General features: G+C 45.4%; 1 protein-coding gene across 1 annotated transcript in view; it reads left to right on the forward strand.

The window, feature by feature from the left end:
- Positions 1 to 876: 876 nt before the first annotated feature.
- GIPC3 (GIPC PDZ domain containing family member 3) overlaps positions 877 to 24,583 on the forward strand; it is a 140,441-nt gene continuing 116,734 nt past the window's right edge. Inside the window, exons 1-2 of the mRNA XM_083179060.1 lie at positions 877 to 1,143; positions 5,319 to 5,504. Coding sequence (XP_083035186.1) covers positions 877 to 1,143; positions 5,319 to 5,504 — 453 coding nt within the window. The remainder of the gene's footprint in view (positions 1,144 to 5,318; positions 5,505 to 24,583) is intronic.

Here is a 24,583-nt window from a genome sequence, read left to right on the forward strand (position 1 = left end):
TAATGAAAAAAATATTGCATAAATGGAAAATGGAAAAAAATATGTGAGTTTGTTTCACATATATAAGTTTAAACAGTATCTCTGTGTCTTGGATTCACGTTGCTTATGGTACATATCTTGCATTGCTTTTATATATTCTATATTGTCTCTTGTTTTTTTTTTCCTTTTTCCTTTCATGTTTAATCCTTGTATATATTTTACTTTTGTTCACTAAGATATGAAAAGTACAAATGTAATTTACAGTAATAGTGACAAACAAGTGGGCACAGCAATCAGAAGGAAAGCTTCTGTACCATAACCAAGCCTAAATGTTTGAGTCGTCAATATATTGTACATTTACTATATTTATTATTCTTTTTTTTTCTTTTAATATGACTTTTTAGCAGGATTTGCATAAGTAAACACCCAGAGGTCATCTTATATTTCACAGAAATAAGATACATTCAAACTTTTACACAATGTAGGACACACCTTAAACATATGTAGCCTCCATTGAAACAGTTAATTAGTATATGCCTAATTGAAAATAAGGTGACATGTCTCTAGAGAGAGCAGTTTTCCATGTGAATCCCCAGCTAGATTAGTTTATATAGCCATGCCTCAGTGTTCTTTTATCCCTTGAGTTTAAAGCTGGTGAAGCCTTTGCTGAACAACCTGAGCTGTGGTATTAAGTTACTGGGCTTTTTATGCTCAGCAAGGGATCCTTTTACAAGGTATACACTACAGAAAGAGCAGCCCAGCATTAATTATTTATCTCTCCATCCCTATTTTTGTCATTGTTTCCTTCACATACCTTTTGGCAAAGAGGGGAAGTTACGCAGGAAAAAGCGCAAAAAAAAAAAAAAAAGAGAGAGAGAGCAATCAAAAACTGTATTCATGGAGAACGGAGTGGACCCTGACCAGAAAGAATGCAGTGCTCCAAAAGGAACCGTACACAAGCCAAAAGAAACTAGGCAAAGTGTACCCACTGACTCAGCAGCACAGGGTCAGCCAGGACCTCCTCATCCTCCAAGAGTGAGACCAAGGCTGGTATTCCATACTCAGCTAGCTCACGGCAGCTCAACTGGAAGAATTGAGGGCTTCACAAATGTCAAGGAACTCTATGCCAAAATCGCAGAGGTTTTTAACATCTCTCCAACAGAGGTGAGATTTTTGTTCCATTGATTTAAGAATAATTTTAACATTAGGCAATTGTATGCAGTAATTAGGTAGACAGTGTCAAGGTTGACAGTCAAAAGATGGACACAGGAAAATGGTCGACATGCATCAGGTCAACATGGAAAAAAGTCAACATGAGTTTTTTAGATTCTTTTGACTGCCGATCTAATGCCGTTTTAATTAGCTGTTTAAGTCACTTGTCATTTGTTTTATTATTACCTATCATCATTCATTTTATAGAGCTTATTCATTGGTGCTCATTTTATATAGAGAAAAAAATTACACTGATAGTTATTTTGAGGTAAGCAATAACCAGTTAAAAAAATAAACCAGCTTTTAATGTGCTTCTAGTCTGACATAAGCAGTGCTTAGTTATGGTTGCAGAAAGTTTTATCAAAATATATTAAAGTAATTAGAACCTCACATTCATTATAGTTGTTCCCATTGCCTGCATATTCCATTGGAATTATAGGGTGACATTTATTAGAGATCGATGTTGGGTTTTTGGCGATTTTTATCGCAAAAACTGCCTTTTTTTTCATTTTTTCCCCAAATCGACTACTTAATGGGTGGCGATTTGCGGCATAAATCGCACTTTTTGCCACGAAATCGCACTTTCTGAAAGTGCGATTTTTTTTAACTCCGGAATTCGCATCCAGATGTTTTCCCCATTGAAAAATATACAATTCGCATTTTTAATGAGATGCGAATTTGGAAATCGCCACAAAAAATGGTCTAAAGTTCCAAAAAAAATAGACCTGATCCTGACTGGCGATTTTGTCAGAAACATGGCGATTTTGTCAGAACCATGCACAGATCATTGTGATCTGTGTATGGTTCTTTGGTAAAATATGTGTAAAAGTACAAAAAAAAATTGGCGTGAGGTCCCCCCTCCTGTACATAACCAGCCCCGGGCTCATTGAGCCGGACCTGGTTCCAAAAATACGGGGGACAAAAAGCGTAGGGGTCCCCCGTATTTCTGAAACCAGTCCCGGACTCTTGGACCGGTCCTGGTTCCAAAAATACGGGGGACAAAAAATCTGGGGGTCCCCCGTATTTTGAAACCAGCACCGGGCTCCAACAGCCCGCAGTGTCATGCCACAGCCGGGGGACACTTTTTACACAAGGTCCCCCGGCCGTACCATGAGCACCGTGGCTGGTCAGCCTTGGAAGGGGTACCTGGAGGAGTGGGGACCCCCCCAATAAAGGGGTCCCCCCCCAGGCTTCACCCGTCCATTGGACGCCGGCCTGATAGGGTTAAATTCACATTCCTAACATTGCTTAATACAGGAGAAATACAAGTGCCAGCAGACCTCCCCCGCATGCTGGGACTTGGAGAACCACAAGTCCCAGCATGCGGGGCATTAATGGGCCCGCTGGGACTTGTAGTCCACCTGTAAAAAGAATGTTAAAATAAAGCACACACACAGAAAAGTAAAACTTTATTACATACACATCCACACCTCACTTTTACACCGCTATACATACCGATCCAGGATCCAGCGCTGGTCTCTCTGCAGCAGAGCCGGTCAGCCCGCACTATCAGCGGGCTGAACCGGCTCTTCGCGATGCAGCTAACAGCTTCTGTTGCGCTGTCCCAGCGCTACACAGGCTGAGAGCGTCTCCGGCTTATGTGTCTCCATGGAGACGCATAGCTCAGCCAATCAGGACTGAGCTATGCGTCTCCATGGAGACGCATCGCCCAATCACGCTCTCAGCCTGTGTCGCGCTGGGACAGCGCGACAGAAGCTGTTCGCTGCATCGGAGGAAGCCGGTCAGCCCGCTGTCAGTGCGGGCTGTCCGGCTCTGCTGCAGAGAGACCAGCGCTGGATCCTGGATCGGTATGTATAGCGGTGTAAAAGTGAGGTGTTTGTGTGTGTGTGTGTGTATTAAAGTTATACTTTTCTGTGTGTGTGCTTTATTTTAACATTCTTTTTACAGGTGGACTACAGGTCCCAGCGGGCCCATTAATGCCCCGCATGCTGGGACTTGTGGTTCTCCAAGTCCCAGCCTGCGGGGGAGGTCTGCTGGCACTTGCAGTTCTCCTGTATTAAGCAATGTTAGGAATGAGAATTTAACCCTATCAGGCCGGCGTCCAATGGCCAGGGACGCCAGTGACAGCACCGGGCTTCAGCCCTGGACGGGTGAAGCCTGGGGGGGGGGGACCCCTTTATTGGGGGGGGTCCCCACTCCTCCAGGTACCCCGTCCAAGGCTGACCAGCCACGGTGCTCATGGTACGGCCGGGGGACCTTGTGTAAAAAGTGTCCCCCGGCTGTGGCATGACACTGCGGGCTGTTGGAGCCCGGTGCTGGTTTCAAAATACGGGGGACCCCCAGATTTTTTGTCCCCCGTATTTTTGGAACCAGGACCGGTCCAAGAGTCCGGGGCTGGTTTCAGAAATACGGGGGGACCCCTACGCTTTTTGTCCCCTGTATTTTTGGAACCAGGTCCGGCTCAATGAGCCCGGGGCTGGTTATGTACAGGAGGGGGGACCTCACGCCATTTTTTTTTTAAACTTTTACACATATTTTAACAAAGAACCATACACAGATCACAATGATCTGTGCATGGTTCTGACAAAATCGCCATGTTTCTGACCAAACCGCCAGTCAGAATCAGGTCTATTTTTTTTTGGAACTTTAGACCATTTTTTGTGGCGATTTCCAAATTTCGCATCTCAATAAAAATGCAATTTGTATCTTTTTCAATGGGGAAAACATCTGGATGCGAATTCCGGAGTTAAAAAAAATCGCACTTTTAGAAAGTGCGATTTCGCGGCAAAAAGTGCGATTTATGCCGCAAATCGCCACCCATTAAAAAATCGATTTGGGAAAAAAATGAAAAAACGGTCGTTTTTGCGATAAAAATCGCCAAAAACCCACCATCAATCTCTAATAAATGTCACCCCATATTGCCCAATACATATTATTCCACATAAGTGCAGCTTAACTATATGCTCATTGCCAGGAGTTACATGCTCATTGCTAGGGGTTACATGCTTGTTGCCAGGGATTTCCTGCTACTTGCCACGGGGGAGCTTACATGCTCACACACTTCAGGGTAGCGCTGGGCGCCCTGAAATACGCTGGTAGGCAGAGGGGGACAGGTGCTGGGCAGAGAGATAGAGAAGGGGGACAAATGCTATGCCGAAAGGAGGGGGAGAAAGACGCTGGGCAAAAGAGAGGAAAGTACAGTTGCTGCTCAGAGAGAGGTGGGGGGGGGGACAAATGTTGTGCAGATCCATGCATGTATATTCCGGGGGTCAGATGCTGGGCAGAAGGGGGGCAGATGCTGGGTAAAGAGATGGGGGACAGATGCTGGGTAGAGGGAGATGGACAGATGCTGGGCAGAGAGAGGAAGGCAGATGCTGTGCAGAGGGGGAACAGATGCTGGGCAGGAAGTAGGAGAGCACATGCTGGGCAGAGAGGAGGAGGGCAGATGATGGGCAGAGAATGGGGCAAATGCTGGGCAGAGAGGGGGCAGATGCTGGGTAGAGAGAAGGGGGCATATGCTGCACGGAGAGGGGGAAAGAAGTTGAGCAGAGAGGGGGGCAGATGCTGGGCAGAGAGAGGGCTGATGATGGGTAAACAGGGGGCAGATGATGGGCAGAGAGAGGAATGAGATGCTGGGCAGAAGGTGGGCACAGAATATAGAGAAGAAACATAAAACATACAGGATATAAAGAGAGAAAGAGAGAGAGCGGGGGGGGGGGGGAGTGCTGAATGCATGCATTGTAGTTACTGAGGTGCTGCATGCATATTCCAGGGGTCAGAGGAGCACATTACCGGGCCCTCCAATCAGGGGTTCCTTTAATAAGCATGTGCCGAACTCCTCGAATCACAGCTTGGCAGAGGCTATTCTGACCCTGATGCTGTGATCAGGGGGAGGGGAAATGCTGGAGCCTGTGACTTCCCCTGCTGCTGGTCTCGCTGATGGATGTCCCACCCCCCTACCTCTGCTGTGGGCGCCGCTGCCTACTTACACACACCAGGAAGAAAGGAGCAGCAGCAGCTGGCAACACCAAACATGTACAGTACCTGCACACAGCAGAGTGGCAGGGCAGGGAGAGCGCCTACATCGCCTGGTGCCTTCTTGCTTTGCAGGCTTGGCTGAGCGTGTAGCGCCAGCCCTTGTAGTAACAATATGTTTTCTCTCACAGATCTTGTTCTGCACATTAAACACGCACAAAGTGGATATGCAGAAGCTTCTTGGAGGTCAGATTGGTCTAGAAGATTTCATCTTTGCACATGTTAGAGGGGAAACCAAAGAAGTGGAGATAACCAAGACAGAAGATGCTTTGGGCCTTACTATCACAGATAATGGAGCAGGATATGCTTTTATAAAAGTAAGATTGCAAATATATTACATTACATACTTACTAACTCACATATGAGGTCATAGATGTTTATATTATAAATTATGTTTAAAGTCCCCATGAAGTAAAAACAAATGATATGTAATGGTAGATTATTCAATAAAAATAAACAGTATATACAGTAATGGCAACATGTTTCCATGGCTGGCATAGCTGAAATGATGCTCTTATCCTAATTTATAAATAGTATTGTATATAATCATTAGTGCCAATGATTATTTGGCACTATTGGATTAGTGCTAATTTAGATTATTTATTTTTCAAAACTATCAGTAATTATTTTTTGTTGTTGTTTCTTAAACAAATTCTTCCTAAAATACCTACAGTTGCACAATGATAGCATAACAAGTAATGTGCAAGAATTTACATATTGTATAATGTGCATAAGCAGATTAAAGAAAGTTTTGCCACCAGTAGAAAAGATATAAACCTCTGAGCGTCTGATGCCCCCACCACTCACCAAACCTTTAGACATCAATCCCTCCTTCTCTCCTCCCACCCCTAACCTTCCGTCTGTCCCTGAAATAACCAGACAATGTCATGTATTTATGGCAAATTAAGTTCAAGTTTAGTTTATTTATTACTGTATATGCAGTTAACACAGAGTAAACATGCAATGAATTGTGCTGGAGGAAAAGTCAGTCAGCCAACTCAGCAAAAGCAAAATACTAAAAATATTAGAAATCAATAACCTATTGGTCTGAAACTATTTTTAAGTTTTGTGGTGTGTGCAGCCATACTCCTGTACCTCCTACCTAATGGCAGCTATGGTCTTTGATGATACTATGAACTTTCTGCAGACACCGCTGGTGGTAGATATCCTGGATGGCAGGGAGCCTGTTGCCCCTGGCTCGCTCAGCCGTTGTCACTACTTACTGTAGTGCTTTGTGACTGTAACAAAGCCAGTCAACAAGCTCTTGATGGTACATCTATAAATGTTAGTGAGAATTTTGGAGCTCACACCAAACTTCCTCAATCTTCTCAAGAAATAGAGCCGCTGATGAGCTTTCTTCACCACGATGTCTACATGAAGAGTCCAAGAAATATCATCAGTGATATGAATACAAGGATCCTAAGGGTGAGATTTAATAGGATGAGAGATTCAGAAAGTGAGAGATTTGGTAGGAAATCTCCAGTTGTTTTTTTTTTTAAAGCAGTGATCATTTACACTGCAAAACCAGTTTGATTTTGCAGTGTAAATGACTGCTTTAAAAAAATTGAGATTTCCTACCAAATCTCTCACTTTCTGAATATCTCATCCTATTAAATCTCACCCTAAAACTCCAATGAATATTGGTTTATGACCATCTCCTTGATGTTTCCTTTAGTCCACTATCATATCGTTGTTTTGTTGACATTGAGAGAGAGGTTGTTATCCTGGCACCAACTGGTTAGTACCTTGACCTCCTCTCTGTAGGCCGTCTCATTTTTATTCATGATAAGGCCCAAGATCGAAGTGTTGTCTGCAAACTTGAGGATGACATTAGAGCTATGTTTTGCCATACAGTCAGGGAAGAGAATGTATAAATGCCTATTTTCACCACCTGGGGCCTCCATGTCAAGAAGTCGAAAATTCAGCGCAGATCACCGAGATTGGAAATAATAAGGGTATTAAATGCAGACCTGTAATCAATGAACAGCATCTTCACATATGTATTCCTATTTTCCAGATAAGTGAGGGCAGTGTGAGTCGACAAAGCTATGGGATTGTCTGCAGACCTGTTCTTTTTGTATGCAAGCTGTAATGGGTCTAGAAAAGAACAGATATAGGTTTTCACTAGCCGCTCAAAGCATTTCATAATGAGGGAAGTAAGTGCTACTGGTCATTTAAGCACGAGGCCACTCATTTCTTGGGTATAGAAACAATGGTTGATGTTTTGAAGGAAGTTGGAACCATGAAATAACTTAGGGAGAGGTCAAAGACGTTAGTGAACACCACTTCCAGTTGCTCAGCACACACTCTGAGAGCCCTGCCTGGGATGCTGTCTGGCCTTGGAACTTTGCGCGGGTTGATACTTTTGAAGGATCTTCTCATGTCCTCCATTGTTAGTGTCAGCGTAGCAGTTTTCCCATCAATCAATGGACAGGTGGCGGGTGCTATGTTAGCCACATCAAAGTGAGCATAAAAGTTGTTGATTTCCTCAGAAAGAGATGCAGAGAGTTGAGCAGGGCTCCAAATGTCCCTTTTATAGTCCATGATACAGCATAGTCCATTCCACACATGTCTTCAGATCTGAAGTTAAATTACACTTTGGTTTTGTTTTCCTTCTTAGCATCTTTGATGGTCTTCTGAAGATCATATCTGCATATGTGCAGATGTTGATTTTGGTCGCAATGGCCTCAGTGACAGATTATGTGTATCAGCTGCATCATCAAACATTTGCCAGTGAGTTGTTAGAAAGCAGTCCCGCAAGACCTCCTCTACATCATTACTCCATTTGTATACCATTCTAGAAATTGGTTTCCCCTGTTTTAATTTCTGTCTCTATGTAGGGAGGAGAAGAGTGGAGCAGTGGTCTGCCTTACAAAAAGCAGCCCATAAAAACAGGTTTTGAGCATGTGCAGTACTGAGGATGATACTGTGCATATGCCAGACCCAGGACCGTGACTATGCTATTATGGACTGCTGCTGAGCAGCCCATAAAGGCTGGGGGCCAGTGCATGCACAGTACTGAAGAAGCTACTATGGATGTGCCAGTCGGGACTGTAAGTGGGGACCAGCAATGGCAGCAGCGGAGAGATCATCACCAGTCACCCAATGCAGTCCAATTGTGAGATGATCCCTCCCTCCGGGATGCCTCTATGGGCTGCAAGTGGTGGCAGCCCATAAAAACAGCCTTTGAGAATGCGCAGTACTGAGGATGATACTGTGCATGTGCCAGACTCAGGACCGTGACTATACTCTTATGGACTGCTGCTGAAGCAGCCCATAGAGGCTGGGGGCCATTGCATGCACAGTACCGAAGAAGCTACTATGCATGTGCCAGTCAGGACTAGAAGTGGGGACCAGCAATGGCAGCAGCGGAGGGATCATGGCTGCTCCCCTCCTCCACAGAGGTAAGCAACTGAATCATGGGTGACATTTAATGGAATGAGATATCTCGACAATTAATATAAAAAAAGTCCCAATTTGTACGTTTTTCCAAAATCGGCAACTAAATAGGATGCAAATTGCGTTAAAAATTGCACTTTTCACCACGAAAATCGCACATTATGACCTGTCGATTTTTAAACACACTTCAATTCGCATCCAGATGTTTTCCCATTAAAACTCACATAGTTGAAATAATGTTATTTTGGGAAAATGTTACCAAAAATTACAAAACAAATAGACAAGGTTCTGCCAGATGAGTTTGACAGAAGCATGCACAGACCTGTGCCATTTGTGCGTGGTTCTGTCCCAAAATAGTGCAAAAGTACAAAAAAATTACAAAATGGTGATTCCCCCTCCTGAGCATAACCAGACCTGGTCTCAAAAAACCAGTCCTGGTGTTAGAAATTCAGGTGAAAAAACCAGCACCAGGCTCAATGACCGGTCCAGGTTCCAAAGCATTCATCCCTGTGGCTGGTTAGCCCTGGCAGGGACCCTGGAGAAGTGGCTTACTCCTCCAGAGTGACCCTTGCCAAAGTCCGGGGCTGTCCCCAGTGCCCCTGGGCTTTGGGCACCGGGCTGATGTTAGTGTAAAAGTAAAATCAAACTATTGGGTTCTGATGTGGAACTATGAGTCCTAGCAATACTGGGTCTTGGATAACAACAAGTCTCAGCATACGGCCCATTAATGGGGTTGCTGGGACTCTTGGTTCCACAGCAGAACCAATAGGCAAATAAATACACTGACCACCACAGAAGGTTTATTTACATTCTGCGACTCCTTCCCTCAAAAAGCGCTACTGGCCCCAATCAAGGGCTGCTAGGGGGAGGAGCCACAGAATGTAAACAAACCTGCAGCGTCTTCTCTTCGGTGGCCGCATGACTTCGAAGAGGTCGCGAGGGGTGGTGAGTAGGGTTTCCTTCCACAGGTACCCAGCACGTGGATTTCTACTGGACAAGAGGAATAATCTACATATCAAGATAGATAAGTTGGTATGAATGGGCTATGTATGAAATAAAGTTGTATTTTTCTGCTGTCTTTTTTTGCCACATTCTGGAACTTGTGGTTCTCCAAGTCCCAGAATGCAGCCCAGGATTGCTGGGACTCATAGTTCCACAGCAGAACTCAATAGTTTGATCTTACTTTTACACTACCATCAGCCCGGTACCCAAAGCTCAGAGGCACAAGGGACAGCCCTGGGCCTTTTATTGGGGGGTCCCCACTCCTCCTGGGTCCCTGTCTGTACTGCAGGAGGCCACTGATAAATTTATTCCTAGGGTAAATAAAAGAACAAATGTCAAAAGGAAACCTATGTGGTTTAACAGCAAATTCAAATTTGAAATAGCTAAAAAAAAGAAGGGCATTCAAAACGTTTAAATAAGATGGTACACCCAAATCATTTGCCGCATATAAAAAATTTAATAAGAAATGTAAAAATACAATCAAGATGGCTAAATTAGAGACTGAACATAAATTAGCCACAGATAGCAAATCTAATACCCAAAAATTCTACAGTTATATAAATGGGGAATGGTTAAGAAAGGAAAATATTGGGCGACTAAAAAATAAGCAGGGTACTCTGGTAATAGAAGGAAAAGAGAAAGCGCATTTATTCAATGCTTCGGTATTTTCAAGGGAAGAATGGTACTTGTGTACTAGCACGGCGCCCCATGACCTTTTCATACCCCCACTATACACGTCGGTGTGGAGTTGATTTTATAAAGTGTGGCGAGCGCAGCGAGCCACCGCGCCCGAAGCGTGGCAAGCGGACGTGGATACCTGTGAAGCCCGCTCGCCATGGCACGGGACACGGATACCCGTGAAGCGCTCGCCACGCTTCGGGCTCGGTGTCTCGCTGCGCTCGCCACACTTTATAAGATCAACTCCACGCCGACGTGGATAGTGGGGGTATGAAAAGGTCGTAGGACGTAAGCGCAGCGAGCCCCGCGAGGGGACGCAGATACCTGTGAAGCCCGCTCCCCATGGCACAGGTCGCGGATACCCGTGACGCGTTTGCCACGCTTCGGGCTCAGTGTCTCACTGCGCTTGCCACACTTTATAAGATCAACTCCACGCCGACGTGGATAGTGGGGGTATGAAAAGGTCTTAGGACATGAGCGCAGCGAGCCCCGTGAGGGGACGCGGATACCTGTGAAGCCCGCTCGCCATGGCATGGGACGCGGATACCCGTGAAGCGCTCGCCATGCTTCGGGTTCGGTGTCTCACTGCGCTTCACACTTTATAAGATCAACTCCACGCCGACGTGGATAGTGGGGGTATGAAAAGGTCGTAGGACGTAAGCGCAGCGAGCCCCGCGAGGGGACGCAGATACCTATGAAGCCCGCTCCCCATGGCACAGGACGCGGATACCCATGACGCGTTTGCCATGCTTCGGGCTCAGTGTCTCGCTGCGCTTGCCACACTTTATAAGATCAACTCCACGCCGACGTGGATAGTGGGGGTATGAAAAGGTCGTAGGACATGAGCGCAGTGAGCCCCGTGAGGGGACGCGGATACCTGTGAAGCCCGCTCGCCATGGCATGGGACGCGGATACCCGTGAAGCGCTCGCCATGCTTCGGGTTCGGTGTCTCACTGCGCTCCACACTTTATAAGATCAACTCCACGCCGACGTGGATAGTGGGGGTATGAAAAGGTCGTAGGACGCGTACCGCTTACCACGTTTATACTTGGGGGGTGGCGTGGGGGTGCATTTAAGCATTGTAAGCACCCATTAGGGTGCGTATACAATTTATAATCGTATCTCATCGCATTGTATGGCATTGTATGCCATATACAATGCCATACAATTTTAAAATGTTATGCCATTGTAGAATATCGGCCGATATCGCATCGCATGCGATATGGTCTGCGATGCGATGGGCGCCATGCTAGTACACAAGTACCGGAAGAATCTTCAGAAGATATCCCACAGATTAAATGCTCGGCTCTTGATTGCTCCCAAACTGTATGTTTGAGTGAAGAAATAGTAAAAAAAATAGTTTACAGAACCTAAATATTAACAAATATCCTGGTCTGGATGAAAAACACCCTAGGATACTAAAATAATTGAGTTCTGTCATAGCACTACCATTATATCTGATATTTGAGGAATCAATAAACTAGGGGACGGTACCAAGTGACTGACGCATAGCTAACGTAGTACCAATATGGAAGAAAGGTACCAAAACTAACCCTGAAAATTATAGACCAGTCAGCCTTACATATATTGTGAGGAAAATATTAGAAGGAATAATAAGAGATAGTATCCAACATTTCTTAGAACAGGAGAAGGTGATAAGTAAGGCTCAGCATGGGTTTGTCAATTAGCTTCTATGTGGAAGTCAGAAGAGGGCTGGACTTATGGAAATCTGTTGATGTAATACTGCTTGATTTCACTAAAGCTTTTGACACAGTGCCTCATAAAAGGTTATTAATGAAACTATGTAATTTAGGGTTAGGAGATACACATTTTAATTGGATTAAAAACTGGTTGCACAATCGGGAACAGAGTGGTGGTAAATGGCATACATTCCAGCTGGGGTAAGGTCCAAAGTGGAGTCCCGCAAGGTTCAATATTTGGAACCACTTTGTTTAATATATTAATTAATGATATAGGAAGTGACATAGTGAGTAAAATTGCAATATTTGTGGATGACAAGAAATTGAGTAAGGAAATTAACTCAGGAGAGGATGTTGATACAATACAAAGTGACTTAACTAAACTAGAAAGGTAGGTGGAAAATGACGTTTAACATTGATAAATGTAAAATAATTCATTATGGAAACAAAAATGAACAAGCTACTTATAGGCAAAATGGAGTTATTATAGGGAATTCTGCTGTTGGGGGTCATCAAAGATGAAAAACTGGGTAATAGTGCACACTGCTCAAGTGCAGCAGCAAAAGCAAACTGGACACCGTCCTGCATTAAAAGGGGAATGGATTCAAGGGATGCCAATGTGATATTGCCTCTTACAAGGCATTCGTGAGACCACACTTGGAATACTGTGTTCATTTCTAAACACCGCACCTTAAAAAAGGACATAAATGAATTGGAATAGGTAAAGAGAAGGGCGACTAAGCTAGTGAAAGGTCTCGAATCACTAGAATGCAAAGATAGGTTAACCAGACTGAATATATTGCAGTGGAGAAACGGAGGTTGAGAGAGGATATGATTAGAATGTTCAAATACAGGATTGGGAATCATATGGAACTGGGAGATGATTTGTTCACTAAGAGGCCTATACTTAAGACATGCGGGCATGTACTGAGGCTCGAGGAAAATAAGTTAATACTGAATTAAGAAGAGGATTCTTCACCATTAGAGCAGTGACATTCTGGAACTCATTGCCAGTAGGTAGGGATGCCAATCCCGGGGCATTTTTTCAATCCCGGGATTGAAAAATGCTCAATCCCGGGATTCCCAGGATTGTCATCCCTAGGTGTCACGCGTGTCTCATATACCATCCTCACACTGCCCGACCCGCACATTTACTTACATTAGCGGCCGGCCGGGAGTGGATTCGGAGGTGCATGGTGCCTCCAGGCTTGTGCACCTCCTTCTTAGCAGAATGCGCAGCAGCGGGAGAACGAAGAGGCAGGCAGGCGGGCAGATAGCAGAGACAGGAGGGAGGGCGTGCGTGCGGAGGAGAAGGCTGCGTCAGAGTGGGTGGTGTGGCCTGCACAGCGTGACCTCTACTGTCACGCTACGCAGGCCGCACGCAGGGGTCAGGATTCGGGAACAGCCAGGCAGCATCTGAGCGAGTGCTCAGACGCTGCCCGGCATTAGACTGCGCATGCGCAGTCTAATACCGAAATCCCGGGATTGGATAAACCAATCCCGGGGATTGAAATCCCAGACTTTTTGAGGCCAAATCCCGGGATCCCGCCGATCCCGAGATTTGGCCACCCTACCAGTAGGGGTGATTACAGCAACTACTGTTAATGAATTTAAATCAAAACTGGATTCATTTTTGGCTACTAAGGTAATCATATAGATATGATTTACTCAAGTCAGTAGTTACAAGTCAGATAGGTTAAACTCGATGGACTAATGTATTTTTTCAGCCTTAATTACTATATTACTATGTTATATTACTATGTCTACCTATTTACCTGTCTTTATTTCCTTCGCCATTGAGCTATGCACCCCCCTGTTGATTGTTGTGGATGTGCATGTAAGTGACTCTGCTACGTTTAATTCCATGCTCTTTCTTTCTTTACCTCTCAACATCCGAATGTCCTTTTTGCCATTAAGCTGGCTAACCATTCTAATGAGTTTGGCTTGGCCTGGGTTTGATGTGTCTGCTTCGCTGTTGGTGTTCTCTGAGTCAGAGTCCGATGACCCTGTGTCTGCCTCACCTGTACTCTCGCTATACCGCTCGCACTGCCGTCCTTGTCGCGAGCTTGTGACTCCTCCTCCACTGGCTGCCTTGCCACTCCCGCATTTTTCGTGAACAACCTACTTGGGCGTCCGCTGGGGACATGCTTGCGGTCTTTGCTCCCTGCTCACTCACCGCTAATCAATCTGTGTTTGTTGAAATAGAATTGTCAGTTGACTTAAGCAGCTGCCATACCACAAGCTGCCCCTGCTCAGAATTCGCTACACCATGTTGCCACTGAGGTGAGGATAGGCCCTATCCTGCCCATGTTTGAGGGATGCACTGCTGCACCTGGATGCTTACCCGTTGGGGTGGTCATGTCCGCAGGCTGGTTCAGGGGCTGCCATGGTGCCTGGCACCAGTCACCTGTGGGCAGGTGATTTTTGGACACAAGACCCTGTTGGTGTGGGTAACTGCTGGGGATTACTGACTGGGGGTAATGCCACTGCCCCGGACGCATGCTGTGAGGCTGATAGGGGGAAGGGAGTGGAGCTCCTGAAGAGGTGGCCCTGTGGTATATGACCACTGATTAGTGGAACCCTGATACTGTGTTCCTGTGTGATGATTTAAATGCATTGGTCCTTGCTGCACATAGGGTGGGAGTCCCTGCTGCATGAAGTATGCTGGTGACTGGGGTGGGTAAGGGGGGTTGTGCCTCACATGGTGAAGAGATAAGGCATCTGCTGGCTGAGTTCAGGCTGTGTGCCCTGTCCAGCCTGCGTCACCTCTTGGTGGGGGCCGAACACCATGCACTGTTCCTGGCTTTCTGGGGTGGGGGTTGATGGTTATATGCCTCCATCCCATCGCCCACATTCTGAGTGCAGTAGTGTGGATGGGGGCTCCGGGTGCTGAACGGGCTTGGGCAGATTAGTGGGGTGCTGCTGTGGGTTGTGGGGGCAACTTCCTGTCCACTGCTGCTGGATGTCGGGAAGGGCTGGGATGTACTGCACTGGGGCTGAGGAACAAGCACAGTGTTTGTAATCAGGGCTGCCAACAGGGGGGGTCTGGGGGTACTTGAGTCCTGGGCCCTGCTGGCTCTGGGGGCTTGGTCAACTCTCCCCAGCAGCAGTCACTCACCCACCTGCTGCCGTCCAGCTCCCGGCTACAGAGCCGACCCTACGCAGTTTGCATGCCTAAGGGCGGCTCAGTGTGAGGAAGCAGCACTTTTCTGGCCAGCGTCAGAGCCAGATTAAGGTGGACGCTTACAAGGAAGTTACCCCGCTCTCTGCTCACAGGGGAGACCAGCAGCTTTCATTACAGCGGCAGTGCACTAAACGCTGCATAAACTACAGTACAGGCAGGGAGAATGGAGGGGGCGGAGTCCGAGCAGGGGGTGGAGCTACACGGCACTGTGACTGTACTCTCAGTGTCCACACAGCAGGTCAGCAGCCAACCTTGATCAGGTATTGTACTGCAGGAGAGGGGCAAACTATCTATGTGTATGTGAAGTATGTGGTACATGTATATGTTTATAACTATATGTCAAATGTAAATATGTGTGTTTGTGGATGTGTGTGACTGTGTGCCTATAACATTATGTATGTGTATAAGTGTGTGTTTTTGGATATACTGTATTTGTGTGACATTATGCATGTGTATAAGTGTGTGACTATATGAGTTTACAGGGACTTTTCAAGAGAGGAGGACCCACGCTGCTCCCCTCCCCCCTCTATGCCAGAGTCTAAAAGGCACGGGGGGTTGCCCACGGCCCACTGCCCACCAATGGTTTTTTTTTTTGGGGGGGGGGGCTGTCTGCCTGGGCTGTCCTGGGCCCCACAATATGTAGTGACAGCCCTGTTTGTAATTACCTGCTCATTGCTTCTTTCCCTTGTGGCTGGCCACTGTCCACCATTTCTCCATGCCGCACACCTCTTCTCCTCTCCTCCACCTCCCAGACAGCCTTACAATCTGCTGGTACATCCACTAGTCTCACTGATGCGGGTTCCAACCTCACTTTGCTTGTCTATTCACTTGCTTGGGTTCCTGCGAAGGGCTTTCCTGGATCGTTTAGGTCAGTCCATCAACTTGGAGTTATTGGGCTTTGTGGAAACGCCAGGGCCGGATTTGTCACTAGGCCCGTGAGGCACGGGCCTAGGGGTGGCACCTGTCAAGGGCGGCAGCCGCCGGGCACCTGCTGTCACACATTTTGTCAGTTTGACTCTGACATTTACAGAGCGGCAGAGTGGCCGCTCGCCGCCGCTCCTCAGTGCAGGGAGGAGCTCTCTATCCTCTCTGCATCCCCTTAGCGTTGCTGTCGGCTGCCGCTGTCCCTGGCTGCCGCTGTACTGGTCCCTCTCTGGGCAGGAGCGCTGGCAGCCTGAAGCCACAGTCCCGTCTCGTCCCTCCTTCCGTGCAGTCTGAGCATACAGGCAGTATGCCTGCCCTGCTCACAGAGTCACACACTGACAGCCTGTAACTCCGGAGCTGGTCAACACAAACTTGCCTACCCGTTTCTGTTCCTTGCAAGCGGCAAGGAACTATTCTCCCTGCCTCCTGTCATCATCATGCTGCTGCCTGCTACACACAGAGTGAACGAATGTGTCTGGAGCACTTTAACTGTTTGTCTCCCTTCTTTGAAACAGTAAGTGCTAAGAATTTGTCATGTTAAAAGTGGGTGCCTCCAGGTGTGTACCAAAGCTACACCAGTATTGTAAGTACTGGTGTTATTATTTATTATGATACACAAACAGATGTGTATATATGTGTATATATATATATATGTGTGTGGGGGGGGGGGGGGCGGTCAAAAATTGTGCCTAGGGGCGGCCTGACCCCTAAATTCGCCCCTGGGAAACGCTGCTAGATAAAAGTTGGGATAAACTCTGCTCCTGCATGATGCTTGTCTTTGTGTGTGCTTCTGTCCCCTCATTAAATATGGCTCCCCCTTTTCTAGCATTATTCCCCCTCCCTTTTGTTTGTTCTAAGCTATCTCCCTCCCCCTCCTTCTCTTCTTTACAACCATCTATGCTTTCTTCTATGGGGCTCATCCTTATAGTTTATCTTTCTTTGTAACTAAGCGAAGCTCAGTCTCCTTCAAACTTGCTGATTAAGCATAGGTCTTTATACAAATACACACACAGATATGAATCCCACACAAGTCTCAAGATCTCATTAGAGTTACCCGTATGTCTCCAAGTTGTTCTATTTATGATAGGACAATGCCTTTAATATTAGGTTTGGAGGTGCTTAGGAAGATACCTAAAACATCCACAAAAGAAAATTGGTGTGGGTGCACTAAGAGTCTTATGATAACTAATAAAATATAACTTTTATTGTTTCTAATAAAATTGTAAAATATTAAAACAACAGTAAGTGAAAAAAGATAGAAAAGAGTGTATTCAAGTTGTCAATATACTGCCTATATTCTGAGTATTAGGGGAAATTTGTTCCCTAATACAGTATGTACCTGTTATCATTAGAGGCTCCGGAGACACAATTGTGCTTGCCCAGCAATCCTAATGCCTCCTGCACCCAAAACCTTCACTTATAGCTGCCGCATTTCCCAGTAGAATTAAGTCCTCCTGGTACTCAGATGACAAAGCTGCTAGTGAAGGCTGGGCAAGACAAGGTGAGACTGAACCAGATCCTCACACTATAAACAAGGAAACCTCTGTTAACTCAGGTAACAGGTAATAAATAAAACAAAGCACAGGATGTAATAATAATACTAATAATAAATGCAAAAATGTACAAGATGTAGTAATAACGAGAATGGTAAATGCAACAATACACAGGATGATGTAATAATAATAATAATGGTAAATGCAACAATGCATAGGATGTAATAATAAATGCAACAATGCACAAGGTGTAATAATAATCAGAATGTTGAATGCAACAATGCACAAGGTGTAACAATTAAAAGAATGCTGAATGCAACAATGTACAAGGTGTTATAGTAAGTAGCAAAGAAGAAGTAATTCCCAACTTAGATTTAGCAAGGCTGACAACCTCCAAAGACACTAAATAACAGACTTCAGGTAAGGGAACTGGTGGGAGTGTAGGCTCCAGCAAGGTAACAGGACCAAACGCAGGGAATTACACAAACAGCCAAGGAAAACCAATAACCGGCACCTGAGGAAAAGATAGATGGGAATAAATAGGGAAGCCCTTCCCATGAACCTCTGCGCCTGTAATAAAAGTGATTGGAAAGGTGTGTAATTACTCTTGCATTAATTTGTTTAACCATGGTCCTAAGTATAGCTTTGTTGTTGCAGGACTATACCAAAGCCTTGTTATGCTAATAGGGTCTGTATTTTAGTACTATGTTTTAAGGTTATAAGGTCTTTATTATCCACATGCTATATATGTTATGTGTCATTTTTGCTCCAGGTGGAGACTGCTGATCTTCTCCCTTAGGGATTACTGTCTCTAATATTGCATATTCTATTCTATGCCTCAGGTACTCTGCCCGATTGTTGAATCCCACCTCAGAGCTCTTCATTCTACTTAGAGATCAGGTATAGTAGCAGTCTGCCATCCCTAGTGGCGTTTCCTGCTACTCTTCCCACCCCACATTTCAGTTTATTTATTTTTGTCAAAGGTGCCAATATACTAAGGGGTGCCAAACTAAGATTTTATCTTGGGCCCACCTTCAAACTAAAAAAGGGCCAATATGTGTGTTTTTTCCTGGTGGGGCCAAAGTGTTCTTAGTCTGTACATATGTGCATGCATATGCACTGAGCATGCCTCCTGATGCTCTTTCTATGGAATTTTAGAATGGATTAAGATGTTTTGGCCTTCCCAAGGCAGATACAGGGGGTTGGCTAACCAGATGCACAGAGGTAACACTGTAAAGGTGTGTTGCTGATAGTAGTTGTGTACAGAAATGTTGAATAACTCACATTGGAGGCCATACTCTGATGATCTGCACTTAGCATAGGGCTGGTGAAAGTGTAAGGAAGGCTGCAACTGCATCCAACTCAGAATCAGGCCCTATAAAGAAGGATCCTGCCACCCTTGACTGACCCCACCCCCTCAACTGACCCCACCCCTATTAGGGCTGCATCCATCATTTTCCTGTGCTGATTTTCTAACCCAATCAGCCCCTGGTGTTATAATAAGTAGTGAAAAATAAGGAACATATGCCCAACTTAGCTTTAGCCTGAATAACAGGCTTCGGGCAAGGGGACTGGTGGGTTTGTAGGCTCCAGCAAGGTAACAAGACCAAACACAGGGAATGACACAAACAGGCAAGGAAAACATATAACCAGCACCTGAGGAAAAGACTGAAGGGAATAAATAAGGAATCCCTTCCCATAAACCTCTGGGCCAGTAATCATTTTTGAAAGGTGTGTAATTAGTCAGCCGCTGCCCTGAACTCTCAGCAGCCTTTACACTGTGTCCCCGTTGTCCGGGCAATCACCTGGAGCTCCCGCCATCTCCTGGCGACGGTAGGGAGCGCGCCGAAGCGGGAAGAAACAAATGATGCTGCTGCTTAGCAGCCACTCAGATAGTGCGGCGTCTGAAGCAGCCACAGCTGCGGCCCGTTCGCTGCAGCTCCAGAGCCGCCCAGACACCTGCACCGACAAATCAGCATCCATGGCAGCAGCGGCAGCACCACAGCCCCTAACAGTTCCATGTGTCTCCAATTATGTAGAAATATTGACAGTGTTTAAATTCGCTCTGTATGGCTCACACTCTGTGGCTCCTGTTTGTACTGACTAGAGATTGTCTTCACCTGTATATATACTATTTGTATCAGTATTGTTTCAATTTATTCAATTAAACATTCCAACAAAGTAACAGTATCTTTTCAATTTTTTAACAGCCCATAGGGCTATTGTATCAGAACGTGTAGTTTCGTGAGACTTTACTTCTTATACGAATAGAGATTTTGGTCCTTTTATACAAAAAGAAAGATGCTATGTTTCTTTCACACACTGCTGTGATTAACAGTCATACAGATCTGTTACTAATATTTTTGTCACAAGTTTTTAATTTAAATTTATGCTCAAAGTATACAGTATGTGCTTGTTGGTCAGGATGACTGAGCATATATGTAACCCACTGTGCAGTAATAATTAGAGTGTCATACTATAACGTAAATTATATGTGTATCGGCTGTATAGATTGTCCAGTGAAAAGATATATATAATCACACTGTTTTATACAAATTTCACATATAATTTGTCCTATTTAGACAGTATGTGCTTTCTTAAATTCACTGGTCATCATGTTTTTAGTACCAGTACAGTACATGTTTTTTATACTGTGCTGCACACATTAAGGCCGAGGCTACATACACATTGATTCCATCATCTGCCTTTGCACCTTGCCTTCTACAACTGGCGGTATAACAACTTGCCAGATTAGCTAGGGCCGAAATGGAATGGATCTATAAGTTACATACCCTGGTGCCACATGGCTGAAACAGTGAATTCGAACTGAAGTGGTTTCTGGGTACTTGTGTATTATAGCGGCGCCCATCGCATTGCATACCATAAGGCATGCGATGGTATGCGATGCGATGCGATATCGCTCGATATTGTACGTCATACAATTTTTTTTTTTTTTTTAAACATGTTTTATTGAAACACCAGAAGTCACAACATTACAAAATGAAAATGTATATAACAATTTCGATATAGTTAACATGAGCCTACGAAGATGAAGTCATTGTTCAATGTTATCTATTTAACCAGGCACTGTCCGCTACAAATAAAGGTCTTGACAAAGCAGAATATGTATCAATGTCATTTCTTCACGTAAGATGTATAACCTATCTATGAACCCTCATTGGCCCAGGGCTGTCTCTTGATTTAGCAAAAGCACCACACTTTTAGGCATCTAAAACTATCGGGGGGTCCCCTGAGATAAGTCTCATCAGATACCACTGGGTGTCTTTAAATGAGTTATGGAGTTTGGTTCTGATTTCCAGTGAGAGCACGGTTATGTAGCTTTCCCATGTGTCGAATAGTTTCTTAGTGTGGCGTTCTTTGTTTAAAAGGCCTTCAATCCACTCCATGTTGAATACATGGAACAGTTTTGTCTTGAATAATTGTATTGAGGGGGGGGCAGCGTCGATCCATGTCTGCAGAATGGCCTTGCGTGCGACTGCACTCACGATCACTAAAAGTCTCCTACATCCTCTAGTTATTCTTTGGTCCTCTGGCAACATGCCAAAGATAGCCCAGCGATCTGTTAAGGGGACATAGTTCACCAGGTTGTCCTGTGCAAACTTCCTGACTTGAAGCCAAAACAGTTTAATTATGGGGCATTCCCAGAAATAATGGTATAGATTTGCCGCGCCAGCCTGGCACCTCAGGCATGTCGCCGAGGGAGCCATCCCAGCGAGGAATTGTCTGTGAGGGGAAAAATATGCTTTGTGGAAAATGTTGAGAAACATTTCCTGGTATTGAATAGCGGGCAGCAATTTCCTGGAGCTCCATAGTGCCTTTGTTAGCTCCGAGCACGTCAGGCCCGGCATCACCTGTGTCCAAGCTTTCATGCCCGTGGTGATGGTGTCATGGTCTATAATTTGCCGGAGGAAGTTATAGTGAATGGATATAGCCCGTCGTTCGGCCACCCCAGTTAGGAGCATCGTGTCCAGGGTATTTGCCCAGTCCGCCTCTGAGAAATAACGTATCACTTGGGATGCATAATGCTTAGCTTGCACGTATGCCAGAGGGTGTCTTCCAAAAGTTGGAAAGGTCTCTATGACGCCTTGTCATAGGACATAGGTTTTTTCAGATCCTTGTCAATCAGGGCTCTGACAGAGGACAAACCCTCAGACCGAAGGCTCCCAAATGGTTGGCCGGCCAAACCTCCCTGAAATTCTGAGTTATGTATAAAGGGTAAGAATATGTATTTATGGGCATTAAGATTTAATCTATGTCTAAGAATGTGCCAAACCTTGCGTGTTGACCATAGGAGTGGGTTGAGTTGGATCTGTTCGTCCACCTCCCCGTCTTGCATATGGAGAAAGCCCACCAAACCACAGTTGGCTAAGAACTCCCCTTCAATCTTGGTATTAGCGTAAACTTCCCGGCCATGCAACCAATCCCTTAGAAAGCGGAGTATAGAAGAGTGGTTATAGTGTAGGATATTTGGGAAATTAATGCCTCCATTGAAGACTGGTTGTTGTAATTTGTATAATCCTATACGGGGACGCTTTGCTCCCCATATGAATTTCCTAAATAGAGAGTCCAGCAGGCGCAGGTCTCTCTGTGTCAACAACAATGGAAGGGCTTGAAGCAGATATAGCAGGCATGGAAAAGTTACCATCTTAATGAGATTGGCCTTGCCCACATAGGAAAGTTTCAAGTGTCTCCACCCCTCTAGTTCCCTTGCCGTCGTCTGAATTGCCTCTATTATATTAATTCTGTATAAATCCGCGCCATGTTTTGGGAGGTGTATGCCCAGATAATCGATATAGACCTTTTCCCAGCTGATCGGGAAGCCCCTACCCCAGGAGGGCGTGTGGATCTGGGGATGCAAGAAGAGACCCGATGATTTTGAGACGTTAATTGTGTAACCTGATATTTCTCCATAGTCATCCAATTTTTCCAAAATTTTGCCCAGCGACTGCCCCGGGTTACCTATGTATAACAGGACATCGTCCGCAAAAGCCAAGAGCTTTAATTCTGAGTTCCCAATCTTAATTCCCTCAAATTCTGGCCAGGTTTGTAAGATCCGAAACAGAGGATCTATGCATAGATTGAACAGTAAAGGGGACAATGGGCAGCCTTGGCGTGTGCCCCTGGACATTTGAATGCTTGTACTCCTGCAGCCATTAATTAGTAAAGAGGTGGAGGGTTGTGTGTAAAAATATCGAATTAGTTCTATGAAGGAGTTGTCGAACTGTCTGTGTTCTAAGATTGTGTAAAGATGCGGCCATGCCACTGAGTCAAAGGCTTTATTTGTGTCTAAGCTCAGTAACATGCCTTGAGGGTCTCTCTTGTAAGATTCAGCCATCACAGCCGAGATGGCCATCCTTATGGCCCTCACCGAATGACGGCCACGGATGAAGCCCATCTGGTGGGTAGTAAACAGGTCGCTGGCTATCAGCTGCATCCTGTTGGCTATTATCTTCGTTAAAATTTTGAAATCAGCGTTTAATAGGGAAATCGGGCGGTATGAGTCCGCTAGCTGTGGGTCTTTGCCCGGCTTAGGGATGAGCGTGGTATATGCCTCAGAAAATGATGGGAATAGAGGTTTAGATTTAAGAATATTGTTGTATAATTCCAGCAATGTGGGGGTCAACTTTGTTTCTAAAAGTTTATAATAGCATCCTGAGAAGCCATCTGGGCCGGTGATTTGTGTGATTGAAGGCCCGCCATCACTGTGTGTAGCTCCTCTGGGGTAATATCCCGCATAAGAGCATCCCTCTGAGTCTGGGACAGGGGGGGTAGATTGGCCTCTGCCAGCAGGGATTCCTGTTTTTCCATATTTACTGGAAATTATTTGTACAGGTTCCTGTAGTATTCCTCGAAGTGCATCAGTATCTCTTTAGTCGTGAACAGATTTCTATTATTGGTTGGGTCTTTTATGGAGGTGATGAAGGATCTCTTTTTATAGGGTTTTGACATGAGGGACAGTAATCGACCTGACTTGTTGCCCCACTTATAGTACATTTATTTTGTGTAGTCTATTTTAAGTCGTGCCTGGGCTTTAAGGAAAGATTCAAGTAATTTCCTATTGTTTAAATAGGTTTCCAAATCAGGGGGGGGAACCTGAGGCCTGGTAGACCCTGAATGATTGGGATACCTCCCTGTGTAAGTCCCTGTATTGCTGTGCTGTTTCTTTTTTGCGCTTGGATACATACTGCATTACCAGTCCCCTCATTACTGCCTTTGACGTTCTCCAGAACAGAACCGTATCCTCCCAATGTTCTATATTGTCGTCATGGTAATTATGCCAAGACTGTTGGAGGAAGCTTTTAAAGTGTTCTGATTTCGCTAAATAATCTGGAAAACGCCAAAGTCGATCTGATCTCTCCCCAGCACCCAGCCATAGGCTCAGAGATACCGGGGCGTGATCCGACACCAGAATCTCATGTATCTCCGCCTGCCTTACTTCTGACATAAGGTTGTTGGTGATCAAGAAATAGTCTATCCTGGACAGAGTTTGATGTGCTCTAGACAAGTGGGTGAATGATTTTTCTGAGTCATGGAGCAAACGCCAAGGGTCACAAAGTTGGAGGTTAGTTTTTAGGGCCTGGATATGGCTCCATGAGGCCGGGGGGCGGCCCAAGAAGGGTGGGGATTTATCTAGCGTGGGGCTATCTACGGAGTTGAAGTCTCCTCCAATAATCAGTTTGTAAACCGTACGTCCCGCCAGAATCTGGGAGACCTCAGACAGAAATTGCTCGGGGGAGACATTGGGGGCGTACAGATTCAGTAGGGTGAAGTATATTCCCTCAATCTCCACATCTAACAGTAAGTATCTTCCCTTCCGGTCCGCCAAGGAATCATGTATTTGATATCTGAGGTTTCTATGAAATAGGATCGCAACCCCTCTGCATTTGGTCCTGTAAGAGGCAGCCACACAATCCCCGATCCAGCGCGCCCTTAGTGTGGAATCACTGTCCCCCTTCCAGTGGGTCTCCTGGAGCATAGTGATGTCAGGCCTAAAT

The sequence above is a fragment of the Crinia signifera genome, chromosome 1 (genome assembly GCF_055691185.1).
Source record: "Crinia signifera chromosome 1, ASM5569118v1, whole genome shotgun sequence".
Taxonomy (NCBI): Eukaryota; Metazoa; Chordata; class Amphibia; order Anura; family Myobatrachidae; genus Crinia; species Crinia signifera.